Below are 21,802 nucleotides of genomic sequence, written 5' to 3'. Positions count from 1 at the left end.
TTCTTGGTCTCTTGATTTTTTTTTCCTTAAAAAATCCGCCGGTGCCAGCTACTGCCTTTCCTTTCTGTCCTTGCTCCGTGCTGCTCCCACAGCAGCAGATCCAGACAGCCCTGCTCCCATCCTGGCAGGAGGGATGGAGGGCAGCAAGGAGCAGGGGAAGGAGGAAAACTGCCTTGGCCTTTGGAAAAGGGAGCAGAAAAGCAAAAAAAAAAAAAAAAAAGCAAAGTGTGTCCTGTGATTTGCTGTGTGTGCCAGGGCACTGTGAGCACGGGCTGGTGGTGCTGGTGGTGCCCCAGATCCTGTGTCCCCCTCACAGGTCCCCTGGCACAGGCTCAGGAGGGCGCTGGGTCAGGGCCCCAAAATCTGCATCACCTCCAGCCCTGCCGTGGGTGTCCCAAGGCTTTGTCCAGCAGTGGCACAGGAGTCCCCAAAGGCAGTGGCTGTTCCCCTTGTCCCCCAGCAATGCATCCGAGCCCCCATCCTGCTGCACCCCAAAACCTTGGCGTGGGGGTGTCGCTACCTGGGGGCCCACAACCACCTCAGCCGCCCCCCCGGGGGTGGGACAGACGCACAGCAAAGGAGACCCCAGAGCCAAGGACACTGACAGAGCTCGGTTATTTTCTCTTGCTGCTTTTTGTTGTTGTATCCACGGAAATACAATCACGAGAGATATATATATTATATATATATACTTCTTAAATTACACAATCAATGTACAAAAACCGGGGTGCATTGCTGAGACAGGTGGTTGGTTGGGTCTTTTCTGACTTTGTGGGGTTTGTTTTTTTTTTCCGGTACCCGGCAGGGGCTGGATGGCTCCCGCCCGCCGTGCTTCCCCTGCATCCACGAGAACACTGGATCCCTGGGGCCAAAAAATTCACGAACCAACAGAGGGGGCAGGACAGGAGCAGGAGGAGCGTGCGGGAAGCATTGATGCTGCTAAGGGTGATGGTATGGAAAGAAATGAGAGGTGATTGTAGGGAAGAGCTCAGGATGGCAAACACACCCGAGGCAGGGGTGGGGTGGCTGCAGCTCAGAGCTGCGGGGCCGGGGCAGAGCCCAGGGGAGAAGGGGTAGAGCTCCGTGGGGACAAGCAAAGGGCAGAGCCTGTGGCCATTCCCCTGCCTTGGCGTGTCTTGATTTCGGGGCCGTCTTTGCCAGGCAGCTGCTCTGCCCGGGCCGGACGATGCTCAACCCCTGTCCCTGCTCTGCTCCTGCCTCCCTGCAGGAAGGGGAGGATGGGGACCATCCCCAGCAGTGCCCAAGGCAGTCCTCGCTATCCCAGGCTGGGCATGGAGGTGCTTCCAGCAGCACCCGGCCCTGGTGGGTCCTTTCCCAGACAGCGCTGGATTTTAGGGCCACCTCACCTGGATCTGGTGTGCGTTTTGGGTACCTGCCCACCCGAAGGGCGACGCTGCTCCTGCAGCACAGACCGGGCATCCAGGTGCGCTGACAGCCCAGCCGGGAGGAGGAGGAGGAAGCTGAGGAGATGCCAGCAAGCTCCATGGCAGGGCTGGTCCCACCTCACCTGGGCATCTCAAGGATGGCCGCGGGGCTGAAGGGGGCATTCAGCCCCTTCCTCGGGGCGGGAGGATGAACGGGGGAGAAGATGGAAACACCAAAAAAATAACCAACGGAGTCAGACTCCAATCCCTCTTGGTTTTCTGGGATGAATTTGGTTGGTCCCAGGAGCTTCGGCGCCGTGCGTTTCGGAACAGTTCCAGCCAATCAGAAGGCGGCTCATGATTTCAGTATCTTTAAAAACCAACCAGTCAGGAGCTCTCACTGGTTGGGCTTTAAGATCTTGAGGTATCGGCTTTTCGCTCAGAAAAAAAAAAAAAATTCAACTAACGTAGACGAACGGACAACGTCATCTTTCGCTTCACGTTATCTTAGAAGAAAGCGACTATGCAAAATACTCTTCGGAGACAACTCTTAAAAAAATAAAAGCTTGGTCGGAAAATATGTCTGAATCTATAAGGGTGAGGAGTGAAGGACCAGACGGCAGAATGGCTGGTTGGCTGGTGGAGAGATGGAGACAACGGAGGGTGGATTTATCTGCTGACGGTGACGAGGAGCACACCACAAGACTTAGATTGCCTCCACGTAGTTGGCGGGGTACAGCCCCAGCTGCCCGTTGTCCAAGCGCCCTTTGCACCACCCCTGCTCGTCTTCCTCACCGAGTTTGGTTAGTTCATCACCTGGAGAGGAAGGTGGAAGGGAAGAGCTCATTGCAGGGGCTGAAGATTCTCCCACCTCCTTTTTCTGCCTGGGATGGAGCAGCTGGGGGTTTGCAGGACTCATCCTGGCCACACCAGTTTGTAGGATAGAAAGGCAAGGAGTGACTCATGAGCCCTCACATGCCCTGTCCCTTCCTACTGCTCCTGTCCCTCCTGCATTTGGGCTCAGCTTCTGCCTTCCCCTTTCAGACAAGTCAACTCTTTGAAGGGCTGGGCCAACTCAGAAATGATCTGAGGGATTTCACACCCAGCAGAAGAGCCTCATCCTACCTGCCAGTGGCAAGGGACCGTACCTGCTTTGAAGCTGAGCTCATCCTGCTCCTGCCCGTCGTAGTCGTACAGAGCCCGCACCCTCACGCCCTTCCCCGCCGACTCCTCGTCGAAGGGGTTGGCGCCGCCGTTGGCCTCGCTGGTGTTGAAGGAGTTGCTGCCCTCGTCATCGGACCACTCGGCGCTGTAGGTCTGCCCGCGGTCGTGGCTGCTCACGCTGGCAGGGGGAGGAGAGGGAGGGCTGGCTGTCACCGAGGTCACCCCGCATCCCCAAATCCTTGCACAGGCAAAGGCCGTGCCTCTCGTGGCACCTGCCCTTCACGCCGGCCCTCACCTCCCGCGCTCGCCCGCCTGAGCCCCCGCGTCGCCCGCGCTGCCGGCGTTGGTCAGGGCCACCCCCTCGCCCTTCTTCTGCTTCTCCTTCCGCGTTATCGTGTGCGTCAGGTCCGGGTTCCACTCCTGCAAGCACAGAGCCACCCTGAGTGCCCGGCTGCCCGCAGAGCTGCCAGCACCCAGCCAGGGCGCCCGGCCTCACCTCAAACTGGGGCCAGTTCATGGGCATGCCGGGGCCGCTGGTGCTGCGGAACCACCGCAGGTCCTCCTGCGCGTCCGACATGCGGATGGTCTGCTCCAGCTCCCGGTACACGTTGGCGTAACTGCGGGGAGAGACGTGGTCGGGGGGCTGCGGGTCAGGGTGGACCCCTGGGGACAGCGTGGGACGGGGACACGCCCAGGCCGTGTCACCTGGGGACACGTTGTGTGTCCTCCTCCAGGATCCCGCACAGCCTCCCGCCACTCTGGTATCTTGTGGTGACCATCGCGTCGGCCAGAATTCGCTGCCCCTACCTGCTGCTCTCGGCCAGGTTCAGGTGTCTCTTGATGTCCAGGAGCATTTCCTTGAGGAAGTTGAGTCTCTTCTCCTCAAACTGCTGGCACTGCTCGAAGACCTGCTCCATGCTCTCGATGTACTGCGGGGTGCACTTGTTCAGCTCGTCCAGCACCTTCTCGTACTTCTCCTGAGTCTGCAAAACCAGGAGGGACCATGGTAGTACCTCGAGCACCTCAGAGGCCGTTTCTGGGCACTGAGAGGTCTGGTTTGGGGGTCACCAGAGCTGGGGAGCTCAAGTTGAAGCAGGAGCCTCAGTGGGTGGAATCAGCCCCCAAAAGTGGGGTAAATACCTGCCCAGCTCACACTCCCCTGAGCACTGCCTGCAAATCCTTATCCTTCTCCAGGAGCACAGGGATGGGAAAATGGGAACTGATGGTGGAGAAAGGGATGTGGTGGCCATCTCCCCTGGTTTCCCTTGCCCAATGTCCCATGCATCTGGCACAGGGCAGTGCTTCACACCTTTTGCACATCTTGCTTGCACTTTTCCACTTTGTCCTGGAGCTTCTTCTGCTGCTCAGGAGTGTTGGACTGATCCGCCTTGCTGTTGGCTTCGCGGGTCATGGCCAGCTTCTCCTCCTTGCATGCCAGGTGATAGGCCTTCTTGGCTGTCTCCAGCTGTGGAGAGGACAGGGAAGGGACATCAGAGCAGTGCTCACTGCTCTGCCAACCCCTCTGCCTGTGGGGAGGTGCCACGTGTCCCTCCCAGCCTGGACTGGGCGCACAGCGTTGCCCCAGGGCACTCTGTGCTTCTCTCACCTCCTTGAGCTTCTTGGCCCAGGGCTTCTGGGCTTTCCGGAAGCCATCCTCAGCCTCCTTGGCCTCCTTGAAGCCCCCCATGATCTGCTTGTGGTAGGCATCCTTCTGCCAGTTCTTGACCTTCTCGAAGTCGTCATTCAGGAGGCTGTTCTTCACCTCCTGGTGCAGCTCGCTCACCTTGTCCGCCTCCGTCATGATCGCGGCCCATGCCTTCTCCAGGCTGCCATACTGGGGACCTGGGGGCCGAGGGGACAGCTGGGGGTCACCCCACTGCCCTTACCTGCTCCGTTTCTGCCAGGTGAGGCTGTGATTGTCCTGGGGAAACCCTGGGAAAAGCCACGCTACCTTTCTCGATGAGCTGCCTCCACCGCTTGGACCAGTCGGTGAGCTGCTGGGCGTAGGACTTCTCGATCTTGGCCCGCTCGTGCACGCAGTTCATGAGGTCATTGCAGAGCCGGTGCCCGTCGTCGATCCGCTTCACCGTGCGCTTGTAGTTCCCCACCTGGCATGGGCACGGGCACAGGCAGGTGTGGGGGCTGTGACCACCCCGCCTGCCTCAGCCCCAGCTCCCTGGGGTGGCTACAGGGGAAGCACCAGGCAATTTGGGGGTGCGGGGATGGAGCTTTGGGTCGGGGCTGCTCCAACCCAACTCCCTCCAACCCCTGTGTCACTCAGGGACAGCCAAGACTGAGACCTTTGGCTCAGACACAGGGCCACCACAGCAGGGATGCTGTCAGGCAGAGGAGGGAGGGCAGCCCCCAGCCCAGGGGACACCCCGGGGTGCAGCGACAGTGGCGGTGGGGTGTGTGGGAGGGGAGGGTGGCCGGGACTCACCTCCCAGAAGCTGTCGGTTGTTTCCTCGGCGGCCGATGCCGACTCATCGTAGGAACCCGACATGGCTCCCGGCGCTGCCTCGGGCGTCAGAGCCGGTGCTGGGGGTTTCCTGGGTGAACACCAGCCTCATGCACTGAGGGGACAGGAGAGGGGAGTCACGGGGGGCGCAGGGGACCCCCATTCCTCCTGCAAACAGCTCTGTGGGACAATGTCCACGTACAGGGGACAGGCATGGGGACTGTGCCTGCTCCAGCTCTGGACCTGCTGGCTCCTCCAGTGCCCACCACCCACTTGGTGCCATCCGAACACCCCCCGAGCCAGCGGTGCTGGAGGGAATGGCGGGCAGCAGCACAGTGGGCGCTCACTGGGCAGAGCCTGGCTCAGCACTGGCAGCCGCTGGGCGAGGGGCCGTGGCAGGGTCAGGGGATGCACCGCCCAAGAAATTCTCGTCCTGATATCCCACCCTAATCCGTCCTGATCTCCAGAAGAACGGCATCCCTGGAGCGCCACGTGGCCCTGCTGCGGGGCTCAACCCTTTGCTGCTTTGTTGAGAGCTGGGGGTGGCACTGCACGGGGACAGAGCAGGGGCTGTGGTGGCCGTTTCCCAGGCGTCCTCCTCATCATCCCCACCCCGACCTGGATTTGGACAGCGTTTCCACAGGAAAACACTGGGCCTATCCTGCATGGCATCTGCCACCGGGATGGGGACAAGGTGGCCATGAACAGCTCAAATGTCCTCCTGCCCTGTCCCCAAACGAGCATGAGCGAGATGTGGCTGTGACCCTCACACACCATCCCTTCCTTGGGGAGGTGGAATGGGCAGAGGGCACTCTGTGTGGGGTGGGAGGGCAGGGCTGGGGGCACAGGGTCTGCGGGGAGCACTGGTGAGTGCCCACGCTCTCCAGCTGTGCGCACAGCTGGCCCTGAGGTGTCCCCGGGCCGGGGCAGGGCACGGCCCCAGGAGGACAGGGACCTGAAACAGTTACTGGAGCGCAGTGCAGGGCTCGCTGTGCTGGAAGTAACAGGGCCCGGCAGGGATTTAGTGATATAACCAGGGAGGCACCAATCCCCTCCACCCTCCCCAGACGGTTAAAAATAAACGCGTGACTGTCCCTCGCTCAGCCGCCGAGACGCAGATGGAGGGGGCACGGCAATCCCCCTGCAGCTGGCAGCACGCAGCGCCCGCGCCTGCCTGGCACCCACGGCACCGCCACCGCCACTGCCTGGCACCCACAGCACTGCCGCCACGCCTCCTAGCACCCACAGGACCACCGTGCCTGGCACCCACGGCACCATCGCTGCCGCTGCCTGGCACCCACGGCACCAACACTGCCGCTGCCTGGCACCCACAGCATGGCCACTGTCCTTGGCACCCACAGTGCCACCACTGCTCCTGCCTGGCACCACAGCACTGCCACCGCCGCCCCCACCCCAGCACCCGCAGGCTGCCCCGGTGCACCTGCAGTGGTGACAGAGCACCTGGTGGCACAGCCCCAGGGGACCCCGCAGGCGCTGTGTGCATCCCGTGGGCACTGTGCAGTGCCCAGGGCTCGTGCCCCTGGGTTTTGCTGCAGGGGCTGCACTGGCATGCCAAGGGCACCCTCAGGGTGACAGCCCCAGCATGCCAGACCTAGGATGGGGACAGCAGGGAGGGAGCGTACCCATGGCTGGGTGTACCCCAGGAGCCACGGGCACAGTGCCAGCCCCTGCTGCCCCCAGCGAGCCTCTCGTGCCATGGGGCACTGCCAACGTGGCTGCAGCAGCTCTGTCTCCAAGCCACTACCTGGTCTGAGCCGCATCCTGGGGGTTATTTTTGGCTCTGCATCACTTCCCAGCTAACGCTGCCTCCTCATCGCCACTCTCCTGCCACGCACCCCAACGCACGACCGTCCTCGCACCCCCACGCACGTGCATGTGCCCCCACTGTGCCAGGCCGCCTGGGCCACACGTGCCAGCCCCCTGCCAGCCCCTGCCAGCCCCCAGCCCTGCCATCACCTCGCATCAGGGAGGCCGGTGGTGATGCCTGGCGCCTGCAGAGCCGGCGGCCGAGCTGCGGCGTGGAGAGCTGCCAGCCCCAGCCACACGCTGCCACTCGGGTGCCCTTGGCCTGGGGGGCTCCGCCTTGGCCCCTCACTCCCACGGCGCTGCCAGGGAGAAGCCGCAGAGCGTTTGGCATCGAGTGACGGTGGAGTTTGTCCCAGCTCCTGCTCCACGTGCCCTTGGGCTGCTGCTCCTGCAGAAGCGGCCCCGCTGTGTGTCTCTCCTGTCAGCACGCTCGGTGCTGGGCACTGGCACAGCTCTCCTCAGCCTGCAGGCAGCTCCTGCTGCCCTGCTGCTGCAGGGGGGTCTCTGCCCCCCGTGGGGGCCGGGCCGTGGCCGTGGCCCTGTGCAGACAGGAGGCTGCTGCAATGCAGAGGCTGGTGCTGCTGACACCGCGGGCACGGCGCGGGCAGCTGCCTGCACCCCCATGGCAGAGCCCTGGCTGGCAGAGCCATGTCCCCAGCGAGGTGGGACAGTCCGGTCCTGCTGTCCCCTGTCCCCAGTGTTTGTTGTCCCAGACCCAGCATCTCTCCTGCAGCCAAAAAGCAGGGGATGGGGATGTCACACTCCTGCCCCTGGGCACATTGGCTGAGCTGGTGGGGACCAGGGGCAGGAGTGGCTGCAGAGCTTCTGGTGTGGGTTCCTCTCCTGCCAAGAGCCCCTGGCTAAGGCTGGATGGTGGCAGGTGCCCTGCAAGCAGAGGAGCATAGAGCGAGACGGTGTCCCCGTGCCTGTCCCCGTGCTGTCCCCAGGCAGGAGGTCCATGCCAGCTGTGAGCCCCATTGCTGGGAGGGCAGTGGGTGAGTGACCCTCGCTGAGAGCATCCAGGGCAGGGGGAAGCCACACTGGGAGCTGCACTGGGCTGTGGGAATCCAAGCAAGAGTGCTGGGCCTCAGGCTTTCGGCCACAGGAAAGGTCATTTGCTGTCCCTTAGCACAGGGCTGCTTGAGGGCCCATTCCAGGGTGCAGAGCCAATGCCACCATGATACACCACTGTGGCCGTTTGTGGCAAAGACAAATGGATTCAGCCGAGGAGGTCCAGAGGAGCTTGGCAGCAGATCTCCCACCATGTTCTGGGGCTGCTGTGCTGCATCCACCGAGGGTACTGCAGCCACACACGGGGCTTGAGGTGGCCACACATGGGGCTAGAAGTGGCCACATACAGGAATTGAGGTGGCCACATACAGGAATTGAGGTGGCCACACACAGGAATTGAGGTGGCCACACACGGGGTCGAGGTGGCTGCACATGGGGGGTGAAGTGGCCACACGGGGGGTGAAGTGGCCAAGGCACAGCAGCAGGTCCCAGGGAAAACCCATGCCACTGATGTGCATTGCAAGAGGCTTTGCAGCTGCAGGAGCTGTGCCTGGTTTGCTGCTCAGTGTGACCCAGCTGAGTGGCTCTGGGATTCCCACCCCAGGGCTGCTCCATGTGTCCCATGGGGCTGGGAAATGCTCCTGGGGCTGGCGAGGGTCAGAGCTCAGGGAGCCAGGCAGTGTGGAGAGGTTTGGCTGTGGCATGGCTGAAGCCTGGCCCCCTCCAGAGCCCATGGGGACCCTGTGAGGAAATGGTTAAGTGGGTGCTGCTGATTCACGCTGGCAGCTCCGCATCAGCAGAGCCTGGGGCTCAGGGCTGAGCGGCCTCAGCACCCATCCTGCCCCCTTGGCATCAAACCAAGCCCAATGCCAGCAGGGAGTGAGCCTGGGCCCTTCCAGGGTACTGTCTCCATGGGAGCAGGCTCTTGTAGGGTCCTTCCTGCATTCCCTGGCAAAACCCCTTTGGCTGCAACATGAGCAGGGCTGGAGCCTTCGGGCAAAGAGCCAAACCCAGAATGGTGGGTGATTCTCCATGGGATTTCAGCCAGAGCAGCACCATGGGGCTGCCCGGGACCCAGCAGCGCATGAGGTGGCTGCAAGGGCAGAAGGACCCTGGAGGGGGCACAGAGGTAATGGTGGGAAACTTCTGGGAGCCACTTTTCCAAGGAATCCTGGGTGGAATGTGCCTGTGGCAGCCTCCTCGCTTCCATCGGGGTCATCTGCATTGATGGGGGGATCTGAGGCCTGGGGACCTGCTGGACCCTGCGGGGTCAGGGCTTGTGGGTTCTCCCAAAGCAGGAAGGAGGTTCATTGATCCAGGAGCAGTACCAGGAGCCTCGTGTCCTGTGCACAGACGCGAGGCCGCCGGGAGCCAGGTGCTGCCAGGTTGCAGTAGCCAGGGGAGACACATTTGCTCCAAGCCCTGGCAGAGATCGGCTTCACAGCTCATGTGGGCTCTGCAGAGAGCTTCCCCTTCCCCCTGTGCTCCCAAAAACACCCTGCTCAGGGCACCCATTAATCTTCTAGGGATTTTAGGAGCCTTGTGCAAAAATTTCGGGAAGCTTGCTTGGCATTTGCAGATAACGCAAGTGTCTCTCCAGGGGAGCCTGCAGCCCAGCTCAGGGACAGCGGATGTGCCCGGAATGCGGATGGGGAATGAGGATGGGGATCCCTGGAGGGGCAGCAGCAGCAGGATTGCCAACACCCCGCATGTGCTCAGGCCTGGGGAAGGGAGAGGGGGCTCAGCCTCAGCTGGGGGCTCCAGGGGCTGCCCAGCTCGGCAGCTCTGTCTCATCCTGCCGCCTCGGCTCGCCGCGGTAAACAAGGCTGCTCGGACACCGAGCGGGGATTTCTGCGGTCCCGGGAGCCGGGTTTAGGCAGAAATCCAAAGATGAGGTTTGCAATTAAACGCAGAAGTGGCAAACAGGGATGGTGGAGGATACGGCGGTGCCATCCCCCCGCTCCCGCACCGGGGAGGGGGAAGCGGAGCGGAACGCGCTGCCACGGGGGTCCCGGAGCCTCGCGGGGATGGAGCCGGAGCCGGGGGCGACAGGAGGAAAACGGGGCTGCTGGGGGCGGGAGAGGTGGAGGGACAGTGGAATTTCAGCTCTCTGTGGTGGGGAAGCAGACTTGGAGCCAGAGGGGACAGGAAAGTGGGGAGATGTGGGGGGCAGCAAGGGAGAAGCTGGGGTGACACGGCTGAAAGGAGGGGGTTCAGTGATGGAATAAGGTGTTTATTTGGGCAGGGGGACAGCGATGACAGGGACAGCACAAGTTCACCCCATTATTTGCAGACGGGGAAACTGAGGCACAAGCCCGGGAGTGCGGCAGCATTGCAGAAGGGGCGTCCCTCTCCCCAGCACCCCACTGGACACACGGAGGGGGTGAAGGTCATATACCCCCCCAACCTCCAGGGCTTGCAGAAGGGATCAGGGGACATTATACGCTGCCGGGGGGGTGCAAAGCCGTGCCTTACTGCCCGGTCCTTGCACAGCAACCCCCCGGCCGTCCCCCCATCCCCGCAAGGGACCCGGGCATCCCGCACCCCCATCCCGGCAAGGGACCCGGGCATCCCGCACCCCATCCCCGCAAGGGACCGGGCGTCCCTCGCCTCGCCGCCGCAGTGGACCCGGCTGTCCCCGCGGGGGCCGCGCTCACCTGCCGGGGGCCGGGGGGGCCGGGGGCCCGAGGCCGGGGCCGGGGCTCCGCTCGCTCCGCTCCGCTCGCTCCGCTCCCGCCGGGCAGCGGCGGCGCGCACGGCCGCGGGCACGCGCCTGCCCGAGCCGCCCGTTGCCGTGGCAACCGGGATGGAGCCGCTGCTGCGAAAAATCATCCGGGGGGGGCGGAGAGGGGGAATGGACCCCCCCATCCCCGCGGCCGCCTTCCGCACCGCCGCCAGCCCCCGCAGGACCCGCCGGCCCCAGAGCCTCGCCCAGCGCACCCACCGGGGCCGCACAGCCCGGGGCACAGCCCGGTAGGGGGGTGCCACGGCCAGGCAATGGCGGGGTCGGGCCCCGGGCTCCGGTAGGACCTAATCGGACTCGTTCCCTCCGGCCACGAGGCGGGGGGGCTCTTTGGGGACCCCTCCGGGTTCCTGGTTCTGCCACGCCGGGGGTCGTTGTCCCTCCCGCACGGGACAGGACAGTGCCATGCACTCCCTCCGCTGCTGCCACGGCCTCTCTGTCACCCCCGCGGCTGCAGGGGGGTTTTGGGGCTGAACCACAGCTTTTGCAGGAACAAACACCCCAAAACGCCTTCGGAGAGGCAGCCGGTGCCGCCTCCTTGCCAAATGTGCCAGCTGGGAACAGGCTGGTAAGAGAATCAGGAACAGCCTTTTCCCCCCGGCAGGGTTGGGGAAGGGGGTGAGGGGGCTGCAGCCCCCAAGGCTTCTTGGAGGGGAGCGGGGCAGCTCCCCCTCACTGCCATCTGCCCATCTGCCTCCTCCCAAGCCCCGGGGCTCATGCCCGGGGTCACCGGAGCTTGTTACGGGATGGGAGTCCCGGGGGCAGAGGGGGCTGGAAGCCGTCGGGAAGCAGGCAGGATGCGGGTGGGGGTGATGACAGGCTCCCGACACTGCGCCTGCATCCCCCCGCTCGCGGGGGATGTCAGGGAAATTAAAAGCCAGCAGGAGACGAGAGCGTCCAGGCGAGTAACCGAAGCCGCTGCAGAAGCCGCAGTAATGAGGCTGCCGGGGCCGCTGCCGCCGGGATCGGGTTGCCCAGAGAATGCGACCCGGTCCCGGGGGGCTCTGCCGGCCTCCGACGCCGGCTCAGCTTTCCCCTAACAAGCTCCTTCGACTGCCTAATGAAGCTCGGTGGGGCTCTGCAGCCCGCCTGCCTCCCGGCTCCTCGCAGCTCCGTGCCACCCGAGCCAGCCCCCATCAGGGCCAGCCAGAACAGCCCCCGGAAGGTTTCACGCCCTGCTGCAGCTGGGGTGACACCTCGGAGATTTAATGTCCCCAGTCCCAAAGAGGAGTGGGATGGACGCTGGTTCCTTTAGGAGCGGGGGATCTTTGCCTGTTGGCGTTTCAGAGGGTGCTGAATATCTGGTCATGGTCCTTCCAAGCAGTGAGTTGGCAGTTCTCAGCACTGGGATGTCCCAGGCACCATCAGCATCCCTGCTGCAGAGGGATCCTTGGCATTAAACATCAGGTGACAAACGCTCTCCAGGATGGTGATGGGGGGACCTCAATGACTCGGGGGGTTCCCCAGTGCAAAGAGCCATCGCCACCAGCTTTGTGGTCTGCGCAGGTGGCACCAGCTCAGGTCTCCTTCCCTGCAGCTTGGGCTGCTCCATGCAGGGAGCAGGTGGGAGCTCTGCCTCCTCAGTTCCTTCACCAAAAACTCGGTCACGACAAACTTTTCCCCGGCTCTCACCATCCCACCGTTTACTGTTTTCAGTGGTAAGTCACTTCTCCTCCTGTAAATGAGTTTCCTTGTGGGAAGCAGCAGACGGTATTGGCAGGAAATAAGCCCTGATTTATGGGGCCACTTGCCGCTCTGGAATTACAGCTCCGTGAGCACAAACGGAGCACAGGAGCCCACACGGTGATCCCGGCGGCTGCTGGAGCCAGAGCAGGCAGGAATGAGGAGATGCCACCAGGAATCAGCCGCCTGCCCATCAGCCAGGCAGGAGTGCCGGCCCTCGCACGAACCGGGGGGGGTTTGAGCGCAGCCAGCTCCCCAGCAAGGAAGGGAAATGTGTTCCCTAAATCCCGGCAGAGCCCCGAGCTATGGGGCTCAGCTGCTTCTGGGAGACACGGGAGAGCCCATGGGCGGTCCAGGGAAGACTGGTGTGGATGGGGGCAGAGGGAATCCCAGGATCCCGAGCCCATTCCTGTCCTCCGCTGCCTCCTCCCAGGGCAGCTGGGGCTCGGGGGGCCGGATGGGGCCAGCGCCCCACGCTCGCCCCATGCCCGGGCTGCGTCGCCGCTGCGGATGTGCCGCCGGTCCCAGGAGCCCTCCGGGGAGCTGGGAGAATACAAGCGCTACTTTGCATCTCTAATTAGCCGCGGAGGATAATTGGCGGCTCTGCGGCAGACAGGCAGCCATTGTGGAGGGCCCCGCGCGGGGCAGGTGCTCCCAGAAACCCAAATCCCACCGAAACAATTCCCTTCTTGTCTGCCTGTGACCGGCCGGGGCATCCTCCGAGCCCTTCCGGGGAAGGGGCTGGGGCCGGGACATAAAGGCTCCATTTTTCCCAGGGAAGCAGCTCGGGGCTGGCTGCGGGCAGCTGCCCGAGGAGCCCGCACATTCCACCCACGGCCACAGCCGTGCTGGGGCTCGCTGCCTCCGGCCCCGCCGGCTGTGCGGGACACAGCCCCTGCAAGCTGCCGGCTTGGAGGCGGCCTCTCCTCCTCCAGCACCATCCGCAGGAGCTCAGCAGGTCCGGAGTTTGCCTTCAAGGTGTTGCACAAACGCCGGCCAGGCTGGCATCCCCGGGACAAAGTCTGTCCCCGTGCCACGCGCTGTGCTGGTGCAGCCTGGCTCTATCCCTGTGCCATCGCCGTGCCCTGGCAGGGACCGGCAGAGCTGGGGACAGGCCATTCCCAGCGAGGGGCATCCCACCCAGAGCCCAGCCCAGGCTCTGGGCTCGGGACAGCCCCGCTCGGTGCTGCCACGCTGTGCTGATGTCCCTTCCCTCGTGGCCCTGCCCTGTGCGCGTCACTGTCGGTCCCTGCCTGTGCCTGGGCTCTCTTCCCTCAATCCTTTCTCGGTTCAATCCCGCTCCCGTCCTGCCGCAGCCCCTCCGGCGGCCGCACACCCCGGGAGAGGAGGGAGAGGAAGCGGCCAGGGGCGACCCCGGGGCAGGCAGCACCTCCAGCACCGGCCGAGCCGCTGCCTGCTGAATTCCCCGATTTTCTCTGTGCTCCTGCAAAGGGAACACAAAACCCCAGGAGGTGGCAGGACTCTCAGGGCTTCATTTTCGGGGTCAGGCGCGCTGGCAGCCGCAGCGGCTGATCTCTGCCGTGCTGCGGCCGCGGCCTTTTGGCTTATTAGGGCTGGGGTTTGCCCGGGGAAGGCGACGCGGGGGCCGAGGGATGCGGGAGCAGCCGGGGAGGCTGCCGGGAGAGCTCTAATCCGTTTAGCGAAGCACTTGCTTTGCCATTTCCAAGGCAGGAGGTGCAGGAGCTGTGATCTGCTGCAGCAGCGACAGCGACAGCGTGTCCGGCCGGCGGGGACAGCTCCTGCTCCGCGGGCCGGGCCGGCTGATGCCGCGATTGTCGCAGCATCCTGCGGGTCACCCTGTGGGACACCTCCGTCCCAAAGGAAGAAACGAGGGGGTGACACCCAGCAAAGCCCCAGGACGGCACCGGGCACCTCCAGGAGCGCGGCGCATCCCTCGATCCCTCCCGTTCCCCGCCCGGCACGGTCCGGCACGGGTCGGGAATCACTTAGAACGGGTCGGGCGCGGGTTGGTTTCCCAAAGCAGGGCGCGGAGCCGGTTCAAACACCGGCGGGGACAGCGCTGTCACAGCGCCCCGGTCCCCGGCATCCCCCTGTGCCCCCCGGGCCAGCCGTGCGCCCCCCGCCCGCCCCGCCGGCCGTACCTCGGGGCCGCGGGGACAGCGGCGGAGCCTCTCCCGGGGCCGGCGCTGCGCATCGCGGGCAGGTCGCGGCAGATGGGGCGGAGGGAGGGGGTAAAGATCAGCTCGGAGATTAGGGCGGCATTTTTAGCCGACCAATCCCCGGCGCGGCGGCTCCTCGGCCGCGCAAGGTGACAACGCGCCCGCCGAGGGGATGGCGATAAACCCCGGGGCGCCGCGGTCCCTCCCGCGGTCCCCGGGCTCCGCTCCGGTGCTCCGAGTGCCCGCGGTGTTCAGGTGTCCGCTCCCCCCGGACCCCACACGGAGCGGGACACGGGAGGGACACCGGGGGGACACGGGGTGCGCCCCAGGGGACACGGCTCCGGTCACAGCCCCGGACGGGGTCGGGGGAATCGCGGCTCCCGGGCCGGTGTGTGCGGAGCAGAGCGCCCCGGTGCCTGCGGGAGCCCCGAGCCCTCGGGCCGGGCTGCGACCCGCGGCTCTCCGGGGTCCCGGGCAGCGCTTCACGGCGGGGGACAGCGGGCACCGCGGGGACTGCGGGTGGCACGGCCGGGGCCGACACGGGTGGTGGTGGCACGGGTGGGGATGCCACGGGTGGGGATGGCACGGCCGGAGGTGACACGGCCAGGGGTGACACAGCTTTGGGTGGCATGGCTGGGGATGGCACGGCCGGAGGTGACACGGCCAGGGGTGGCACAGCTTTGGGTGGCATGGCTGGGGATGGCACGGCCGGAGGTGACACGGGTGGGGATGCCACGGGTGGGGGTGACATTGTCGGGGGTGACACGGGTGGGGATGGCACGGGTGGGGGTGACACGGCTGGGGACGGGGGTGGGGGGGTGACACAGCCGGGGGTGACACAGCCGGGGACGTGGGGGATGGCACGGCCTGGGGTGGCACGGCCAGGGGTGATACAGCTTTGGGTGGCACGGCCGGGGATGGCACGGATGGGGACGTGGGGGATGACACAGCCCCGAGTGACACAGCCGGAACGTGGGGGGTGACACGGCTGGGGATGGCACGGGTGGGGACGTGTGGGAGGCGTGACACGAGTGGGGACGCGGGGGCGGAGGTCACCCGCCGTGCCCCTCAGGCACCGCGGCGGGCAGCCCGTTCCCCGGGCAGGAGGGGGCCTGCTCTCCGCGCAGGCAGCACGGCGGGCGCCCCCTCCCGCCGCCGAGGGGGTCCTTGGCGCGGCGGAAGCGGCGGGCCGGCGCACGCGCAGTCCTTTCCGGCCGGGCCCCGCCGCCGCCGCCGCCACGGTGAGGCCGCGCTCGGGCCATCGGCCGCGCATCGCCGCCATCCCGGGGTCTGGGGGCCCCCCGCCGCACTTCCCCCATCGGGGCTCCACGCCCCGGCTGTGCGGGGAGAAAGGGACCGGCGGCGCCGGGCCGCGGGGTGGGGTTGGGTGTCCGGCGCTGGCACCGGGGCGTCCCACCCCGGCCGCTGCCGCGGGGGTTCGGTCGTGCCCGAGCACGGACAGCCCCGGCCCGGTGGGTCCGGGAGCACCGCCCGTAGCTGATTTCCCGTGCTGGGGGCGCTGCCGGTGTCGGTTCCGGCTCCCGGTTCCCTGGTTCAGTTGCACTTAACGGCGGGGCCAAGCCGGGCTCTCCCCGAGCCTGCCCCACCTTGCCCGGTGTGCCCGACAGCGGGCGGGGGTGCGCGGGATGATTTACGGAGGAAACGCTGGGATTTCCCGGTTTCCCTCCCGGGAAGCGCGTCCCGGGGTGGCCCAGCACGGTTCCCGGTCCCCGAGCCCGTTTTGCTGTGCCCCCTGCAGATGTTGATGCCCAAGAAGAACCGGATCGCCATCTACGAGCTGCTGTTCAAGGAGGGCGTGATGGTGGCCAAGAAGGATGTGCACATGGCCAAGCACCCCGAGCTGGTGGACAAGAACGTGCCCAACCTGCACGTGATGAAAGCCATGCAGGTGGGGGGCTCTGCTGCTGCTGCTGCAAAATTAAACTTCACCATTGTAATGTGAATGAAAAATTAAACTTCATCATTCTAATAAAGATTTGTAGGGAATGGGTATGTTTAGCATGTTGGGACTCATTGCCCTTTAATGGACATAATGCATACCTCTGACAACTCTTGTTGATCTTTTTTTATTTCCTTTACTAATTTCTCTATGCATAGAATTTTACAATAGCTTAATGCATATTCATTCTGCTGATTTCACGTTATACTTACAGTTAGTTACACTTGTACTTAGTTTTTTCTATACTTTCTAACAAAAACTTTTGGGTCACTCTGCCGTGTCTGTTTTAAGATCTTAAGAGTCTTTTTTATCTTTTAGTGTGCAAAAGTGTGTTAGTAGTTTTGCTAGGCTGCAGTTACTAGACTAAATTTATTTAGCATATTTAGCAAGCTCAAAGTGGCACATTTTCTTGAAATCTGAATAGATTTTTACCTTATTCAATTTTCACTCTGTCTCACTGCCTTCTGTCCCCCTTCCCTGCTGAGGAGCTGGGAGAGGCTGGAACTGGGAGGAACTGGGAGTAACTGGGAGCTCTCCCCGCAGTCCCTCAAGTCCCGAGGCTACGTGAAGGAGCAGTTTGCTTGGAGACACTTCTACTGGTACCTGACCAACGAGGGCATCCAGTACCTGCGGGATTACCTCCACCTGCCCCCCGAAATCGTCCCGGCCACGCTGCGCCGCAGCCGCCCCGAGACCGGCAGACCCCGGCCCAAAGGTCAGCTGGGGCTGGGAAACGTGGGGGAAAATTCAAACTCCATCATTTCAATATTTATTTATAGTGCTGGACGCACGTGGGGACTTGTTGTTCTTTAATGGCTCGCTTTTGATAACTTCATTGATTTTTATTGCTCTTATTAATTTCTATACTCATAGAATTTTACAATAGGTTTGTGCATAGTAATAGAATTTTATATAAAAATAGGTTTATGCATATTCATTTTGTTGATTTCGTGTTACATTTCTAGTTAGTTACACTCGTATTTAGTTTTTGTTAGAAAGTATAGAAAGAACTCTTGGGTCACTTTGCTTGTTTAAAGGTCTGAGGAGTCTTTCTTATTTTTTATCTTTTTAGTGTGGAAATTTGTCTTTTTTTTTTTCTTTAGCTGGGGTAGTTTTATTAGTGTTGCAGTTACTAGACTAAACAGCATATTTTACTCAAACCATCTCAACTCAGTACCAAGCTCAAAGCGGTACATTTCACTTAAATCTAAATGGATTTCTAATTTCTACTCTGTTACATTTTTCCTCTCTTTCAGCTGGGCAGCCAGGGGTGGGCACAGGGGGCTGGGCAGCCAGGACAGTGCCAGACCTGTGGGGATTGGGTGTAAAATCGTGAGCAGAGCAAGGAAATGTGGTCGGGGTTTGTGTCCCACCCCAGGGATTGGCCTTCCCCAAGGAATGGGATGGGGATGTGGAGGAGATGTTGGAGCCCCACCTGGGCATCACCTGTGGCCAGTGGTGGGTGTCCCACTCTGCCTTCCCCAGGGACACTGAAGGTGCTCCTGGGACAGGGCTCCTGAAATATTTACCCCCACAGCACCCTGGAGTTGCTAGACAGCCCAGATCTGAGAAGGCTTTGGGGGAATATTTCAGGGGCAAGGTAAAAGATTCCAAAAGAAGCTCTAACCCCCAATGTAGTCCTAGACTTTTATTCTCAAAAGTTTCCAGGGGAGAAAAAGGGAGAACAAGGGAGAACAGAGCCTTGTCTAGACTCCTGCTCATGAAAATATAATTGGCTCTCAGCCAATTAGGTCAAGAAAGGAAGGAAAGGTTAAACTAACATGGTTACAGCTACAGGGGTCTCTGGTGGGGAAAAAGCCATTTCCCACAGGAATACAACCAGGTCCTTGTTTAAGGTGAACAGCAAACTCGTGGTGGAGGAGCAGCAGAGCTCACAAAAATGCTGAGGGGTTTGGAGCACCTCTGTGAGGAGAGACAGAGGGAGCTGGGCCTTGTTAGTCTGGAGGAGAGGAGACAAATCCCCACAGATTTGCCCAGGGCATGTACCAGAGGATGCTGCCAGACTCCCTTCAGCGCTGCCCAGTGGCAGGACAAGGAGCAGTGACCAGAAACTAAAATACAGCAAGTTCCACCTCAGCATGAGGAAGAGCTTCCCACTGGAGCAGCTGGGGGTGTGGTGGTCTCCCTCTCTGGGCACATTCCAGACCCACCTGGACACGTTCTTGTGCCACTGCTCTGAGTGACCCTGCCTTGAGAGGGCTTGAAGAGGGTGAGCTCCAGATCAGCCCCAGCTGCTCTGTGATTCTGTGTGTGGGGCTTGCAGCTCTGATTTTCCCTTGGTGGCTTTTCACACCCCAAGTGCAGGGGGTGCAGCAGACTCTGCTCTGGGGGATCACATGGGTTGTGCTTTTTTGCTTCTGAGCCACTTTGGGGGCCAAGGAGCGCTGGGAGTTCACCCCCAGCTGCTGCAGTTTGTGTCTGAGCCAAACAAAATGGGAGCATCACCTGCTTCAAAGGAAGGAATTGCAGAGAAACTGGGAATACGATGCTTTCTTTGATCTCTGAGTTGCTTGGGTGTTCCAAGATTTGTTCTTTAGATGCTGCGTTTATCCAGTGAGCTTAAAGGAGCTGCATCCCTGCTGGGAGGGAGGGAGGACTGGCAGCTTCTGGCTGGGGTTTGTGCAGGAGGAGCTGTGTGTGGTGTCACAGGATTGTCCTGGTGCTGGAACCCTCCTCAGCCCCCTCTGGGCAGGGATATTTGGAAGGGCTGCACTTGGTGCTCTTTTTTTACTGTGGATGAGGCAGCAGCAGTCTGAGAGCCACAGAGGTGGTGTAGTAAAATAATTATTGCAAGAACTGGGATTTTTATGGCCATACCAATGCATGTGGATGTTCAGGAGGATGCTGGGGTGCATCCTTGGTCCTGCCTGGGTGGGCTCTGCCCAGCCTGGGCTCCAGGCACACAGCCCAGTCCCTGAGAGGTGGTGGTCCCACCACAACTGGGTGTTCCTGCAGCAGTTTTGTCTGCTATTAATCTGACATTCTACAGATAATCTGCTTTTACTGACATGAGGAATTTGGGGTACTGACAGTGTGGCTGGTTCAGGCTGGGGTCCGAATTCTGTCCTGCAGTTTGGGATCAGCTGTGCACCAACATCAGCCATGGCAGACTCCCAGTATTCTGGGATTTTTATCAACAAAGCACTAGTTTGATGTCCAGAAGACAATTGGGATGATGCTGTAAACCCACTTCTCACATTATTTAACTTCCACCCTGCCCCAAGCTGAGCAGATTTCACTCTTAAAGTGAAGTTTCCCTTACTAAATCACTGCTTCCCTTAGGTTTATTCTCCCCGAACTGCTCCAGGTGCAGCACTGCTGGCAGACCCGGTGCTGTTCTGCACCTTGGGGTGCAGGAGCTTTGTGTTTGTGGCCTGGCTGAGCAGCGTTTGAGGCTCTGCTCTGTGTTGCAGGTCTGGAGGGCGAGCGCCCGGCGCGGCTGACGCGGGGTGAGGCTGACCGCGACACGTACCGCCGCAGCGCCGTGCCACGTGAGTGTGCCCCCTGTGCCCCCCTGCCCCCTCGGGGACAACTGTCCAGCTCTGGGGCTCCTCTCAAGGAGAAAAGAGGAAGATGAGGCTCTTGGCATAGCTATGGGTCTGTATGTGAGCGTGGATGGGAGGAGTGCTGGAGTTTTGTCCAGCTGAGCTGTGGGGTTTGCCCTGGGGTTGGCTCAGTAATTCTCAAACGTGCTCATTTACAGCTGTTGCTTTGCTGTGTTTAGCCCCAGTTTTAGTTCTGTGGGATGGTTAAAACTTTGCTTCCAGGCAGGGGATTCTGTGGGTACTGACTGCTTCTCTTTCTGCAGCTGGTGCTGACAAGAAGGCTGAGGCTGGTGCTGGAGCAGCCACAGAATTCCAGTTTGTGAGTGTTTGCATTTGAACTTTGCTTCCTTTTTTGAAGGTTTTGGTGGGAGAAGCTGGAAGGTCCTGCCTGTAGGATTCTGAGGGTGTCAGAGGGGCTGGAAACTGTCACCCTTCAGATGCAGCTTGCTCACTGTAGGGAAAGGATGTGGTGGGACAGAGGCCAGTGACAAGTTTGAGAGCAGGCTGAGCTCTCTGGAGATCCATGGTTTTATACCTCAAAAATGAAAGTATTTCAGGTTTGATCCACAGAGCTGGCTGGAATGTGTTGATGTTGGTGGCACTCGCCTGGCTGACCTGTGCCATCAGAGCTTTGATGATGTTTGTCACTGCTTGACACAATGATTTCTAACACTCCTTTTGCTGTTGCAGAGAGGTGGATTCGGTCGTGGACGTGGTCAGCCCCCGCAGTAGAACTTCGTGCTCATGTTTTGTGTATAATAAAAGAGGTGAAAATGCCACTGGGTTCATGCCTGTGTCTGAAGCACACAAACAGAACTCACGAAGCACAGCGTGACTCAGAGCTTTGGCATCTGGGACAGCACTTTGGGAGTGACTAAATGCAGGTTCTGTTCTGCTGAAGGAAGTTCAGGGGTGTGGAAGTGAGTCCTGGAGGAATGCAGGAGCATTTCCCATCTGCCCGGGGCGATGCAGCAGGGCTGGGCTGGGGCTGAGCTGGAAAACTCAGCTGTGCCAGCCCGTGTCCCTCTGATGGGGACACGGCCCGCGTGTCCGCACCCTGCGCTGTCACCTGGGCTGTCCCTTGTGGGGACCGGGGGCGGGATGGCGGCAGGACCGACGGGGGGCGAGTGGCGCAGTGGCCGCCGCCTGCCGCCAAGTGTCGCTGGGCAGCCGGTGACAACCGGTAACGGGCCGTGATGGCCGCGGTGTCACCGGGCACACGGACACTGACCTGGCGTGTCACCCAGGGGAATGGACACCCAGCCGGGTGTCACCGGAGGGGGAATGGACACACGGAGAATGGCACCGGGGATGGACGCGGCCCCGCGGTGTCACCGGGGATGGACACGGCCCCGCGGTGTTACCGGGGGGGATGGACGCGGCCCCGCGGTGTCACCGGGGGGATGGACACCGGGGATGGACGCGGCCCCGCGGTGTCACCGGGGGGATGGACACCGGGGATGGACGCGGCCCCGCGGTGTCACCGGGGCCGGGACCGGCGCGGTGCCGGCGCTGCCGCAGCGCCCCCGCGCGGCGCAGGGCGGGCACTGCCGTCCCCGCGGAGCCGCTGTCACCGCGGGGCCACGTGCGCGCGGCCGGCCCGGCCCCTTGCGCCGTTCGCGTAAGGCCGAGCGCCCGCCGCCGCCGCTCTACGCCGCCCGCCCTATTCCCGAACGCGGCCCGCGCCGATGGCGTAGAGCGCGCGAGCCGGGGCGGGGGCGTGGCGGCGCCGCCAGCGCGGGGGGAGCGATTCTGGAAGCCGCGCTGCGCACTTGGCGCTCCGTGAGGCCGCAGGGGCAGCGCCGCCTCCCCGCCCGGCGGCGCTACGCCGTTTGCGTAGCGAGCCCCAAGATGGCGGCGCGGT

The 21,802-nt window shown here is 62.2% G+C and overlaps 2 protein-coding genes across 3 annotated transcripts; one reads left to right on the top strand and one right to left on the bottom strand.

Annotated features, from left to right (window-relative positions):
- Positions 1 to 610: 610 nt before the first annotated feature.
- Positions 611 to 14,546, bottom strand: PACSIN1 (protein kinase C and casein kinase substrate in neurons 1). Its single transcript, XM_021535984.3, has 10 exons — positions 14,395 to 14,546; positions 4,990 to 5,122; positions 4,501 to 4,657; positions 4,156 to 4,391; positions 3,859 to 4,014; positions 3,357 to 3,532; positions 3,046 to 3,166; positions 2,845 to 2,969; positions 2,534 to 2,727; positions 611 to 2,201 (listed from the first exon to the last, which is right to left on the bottom strand). Exons 2-10 carry the CDS (start codon positions 5,050 to 5,052, stop codon positions 2,092 to 2,094), a joined length of 1,338 nt encoding a protein of 445 aa, XP_021391659.1. The 5' UTR covers positions 5,053 to 5,122; positions 14,395 to 14,546; the 3' UTR covers positions 611 to 2,091.
- A 42-nt stretch (positions 14,547 to 14,588) lies between these two features.
- RPS10 (ribosomal protein S10) lies at positions 14,589 to 20,717 on the top strand. 2 transcript variants are annotated; one of them, XM_021535987.3, is made up of 6 exons: positions 14,589 to 14,667; positions 16,172 to 16,321; positions 16,916 to 17,087; positions 19,807 to 19,884; positions 20,202 to 20,257; positions 20,629 to 20,717. In XM_021535987.3, exons 2-6 carry the CDS (start codon positions 16,172 to 16,174, stop codon positions 20,668 to 20,670), a joined length of 498 nt encoding a protein of 165 aa, XP_021391662.1. In that variant the 5' UTR covers positions 14,589 to 14,667; the 3' UTR covers positions 20,671 to 20,717. The 2 variants fall into 2 exon arrangements, with proteins under 2 accessions (XP_021391662.1, XP_021391661.1); XM_021535986.2 differs by lacking the exon at positions 14,589 to 14,667 and adding an exon at positions 15,589 to 15,653.
- Positions 20,718 to 21,802: the final 1,085 nt, after the last annotated feature.

Source organism: Lonchura striata, chromosome 30, assembly GCF_046129695.1.
Source record: "Lonchura striata isolate bLonStr1 chromosome 30, bLonStr1.mat, whole genome shotgun sequence".
Taxonomy (NCBI): Eukaryota; Metazoa; Chordata; class Aves; order Passeriformes; family Estrildidae; genus Lonchura; species Lonchura striata.
This window is presented reverse-complemented; position numbering and strand designations above follow the sequence as displayed.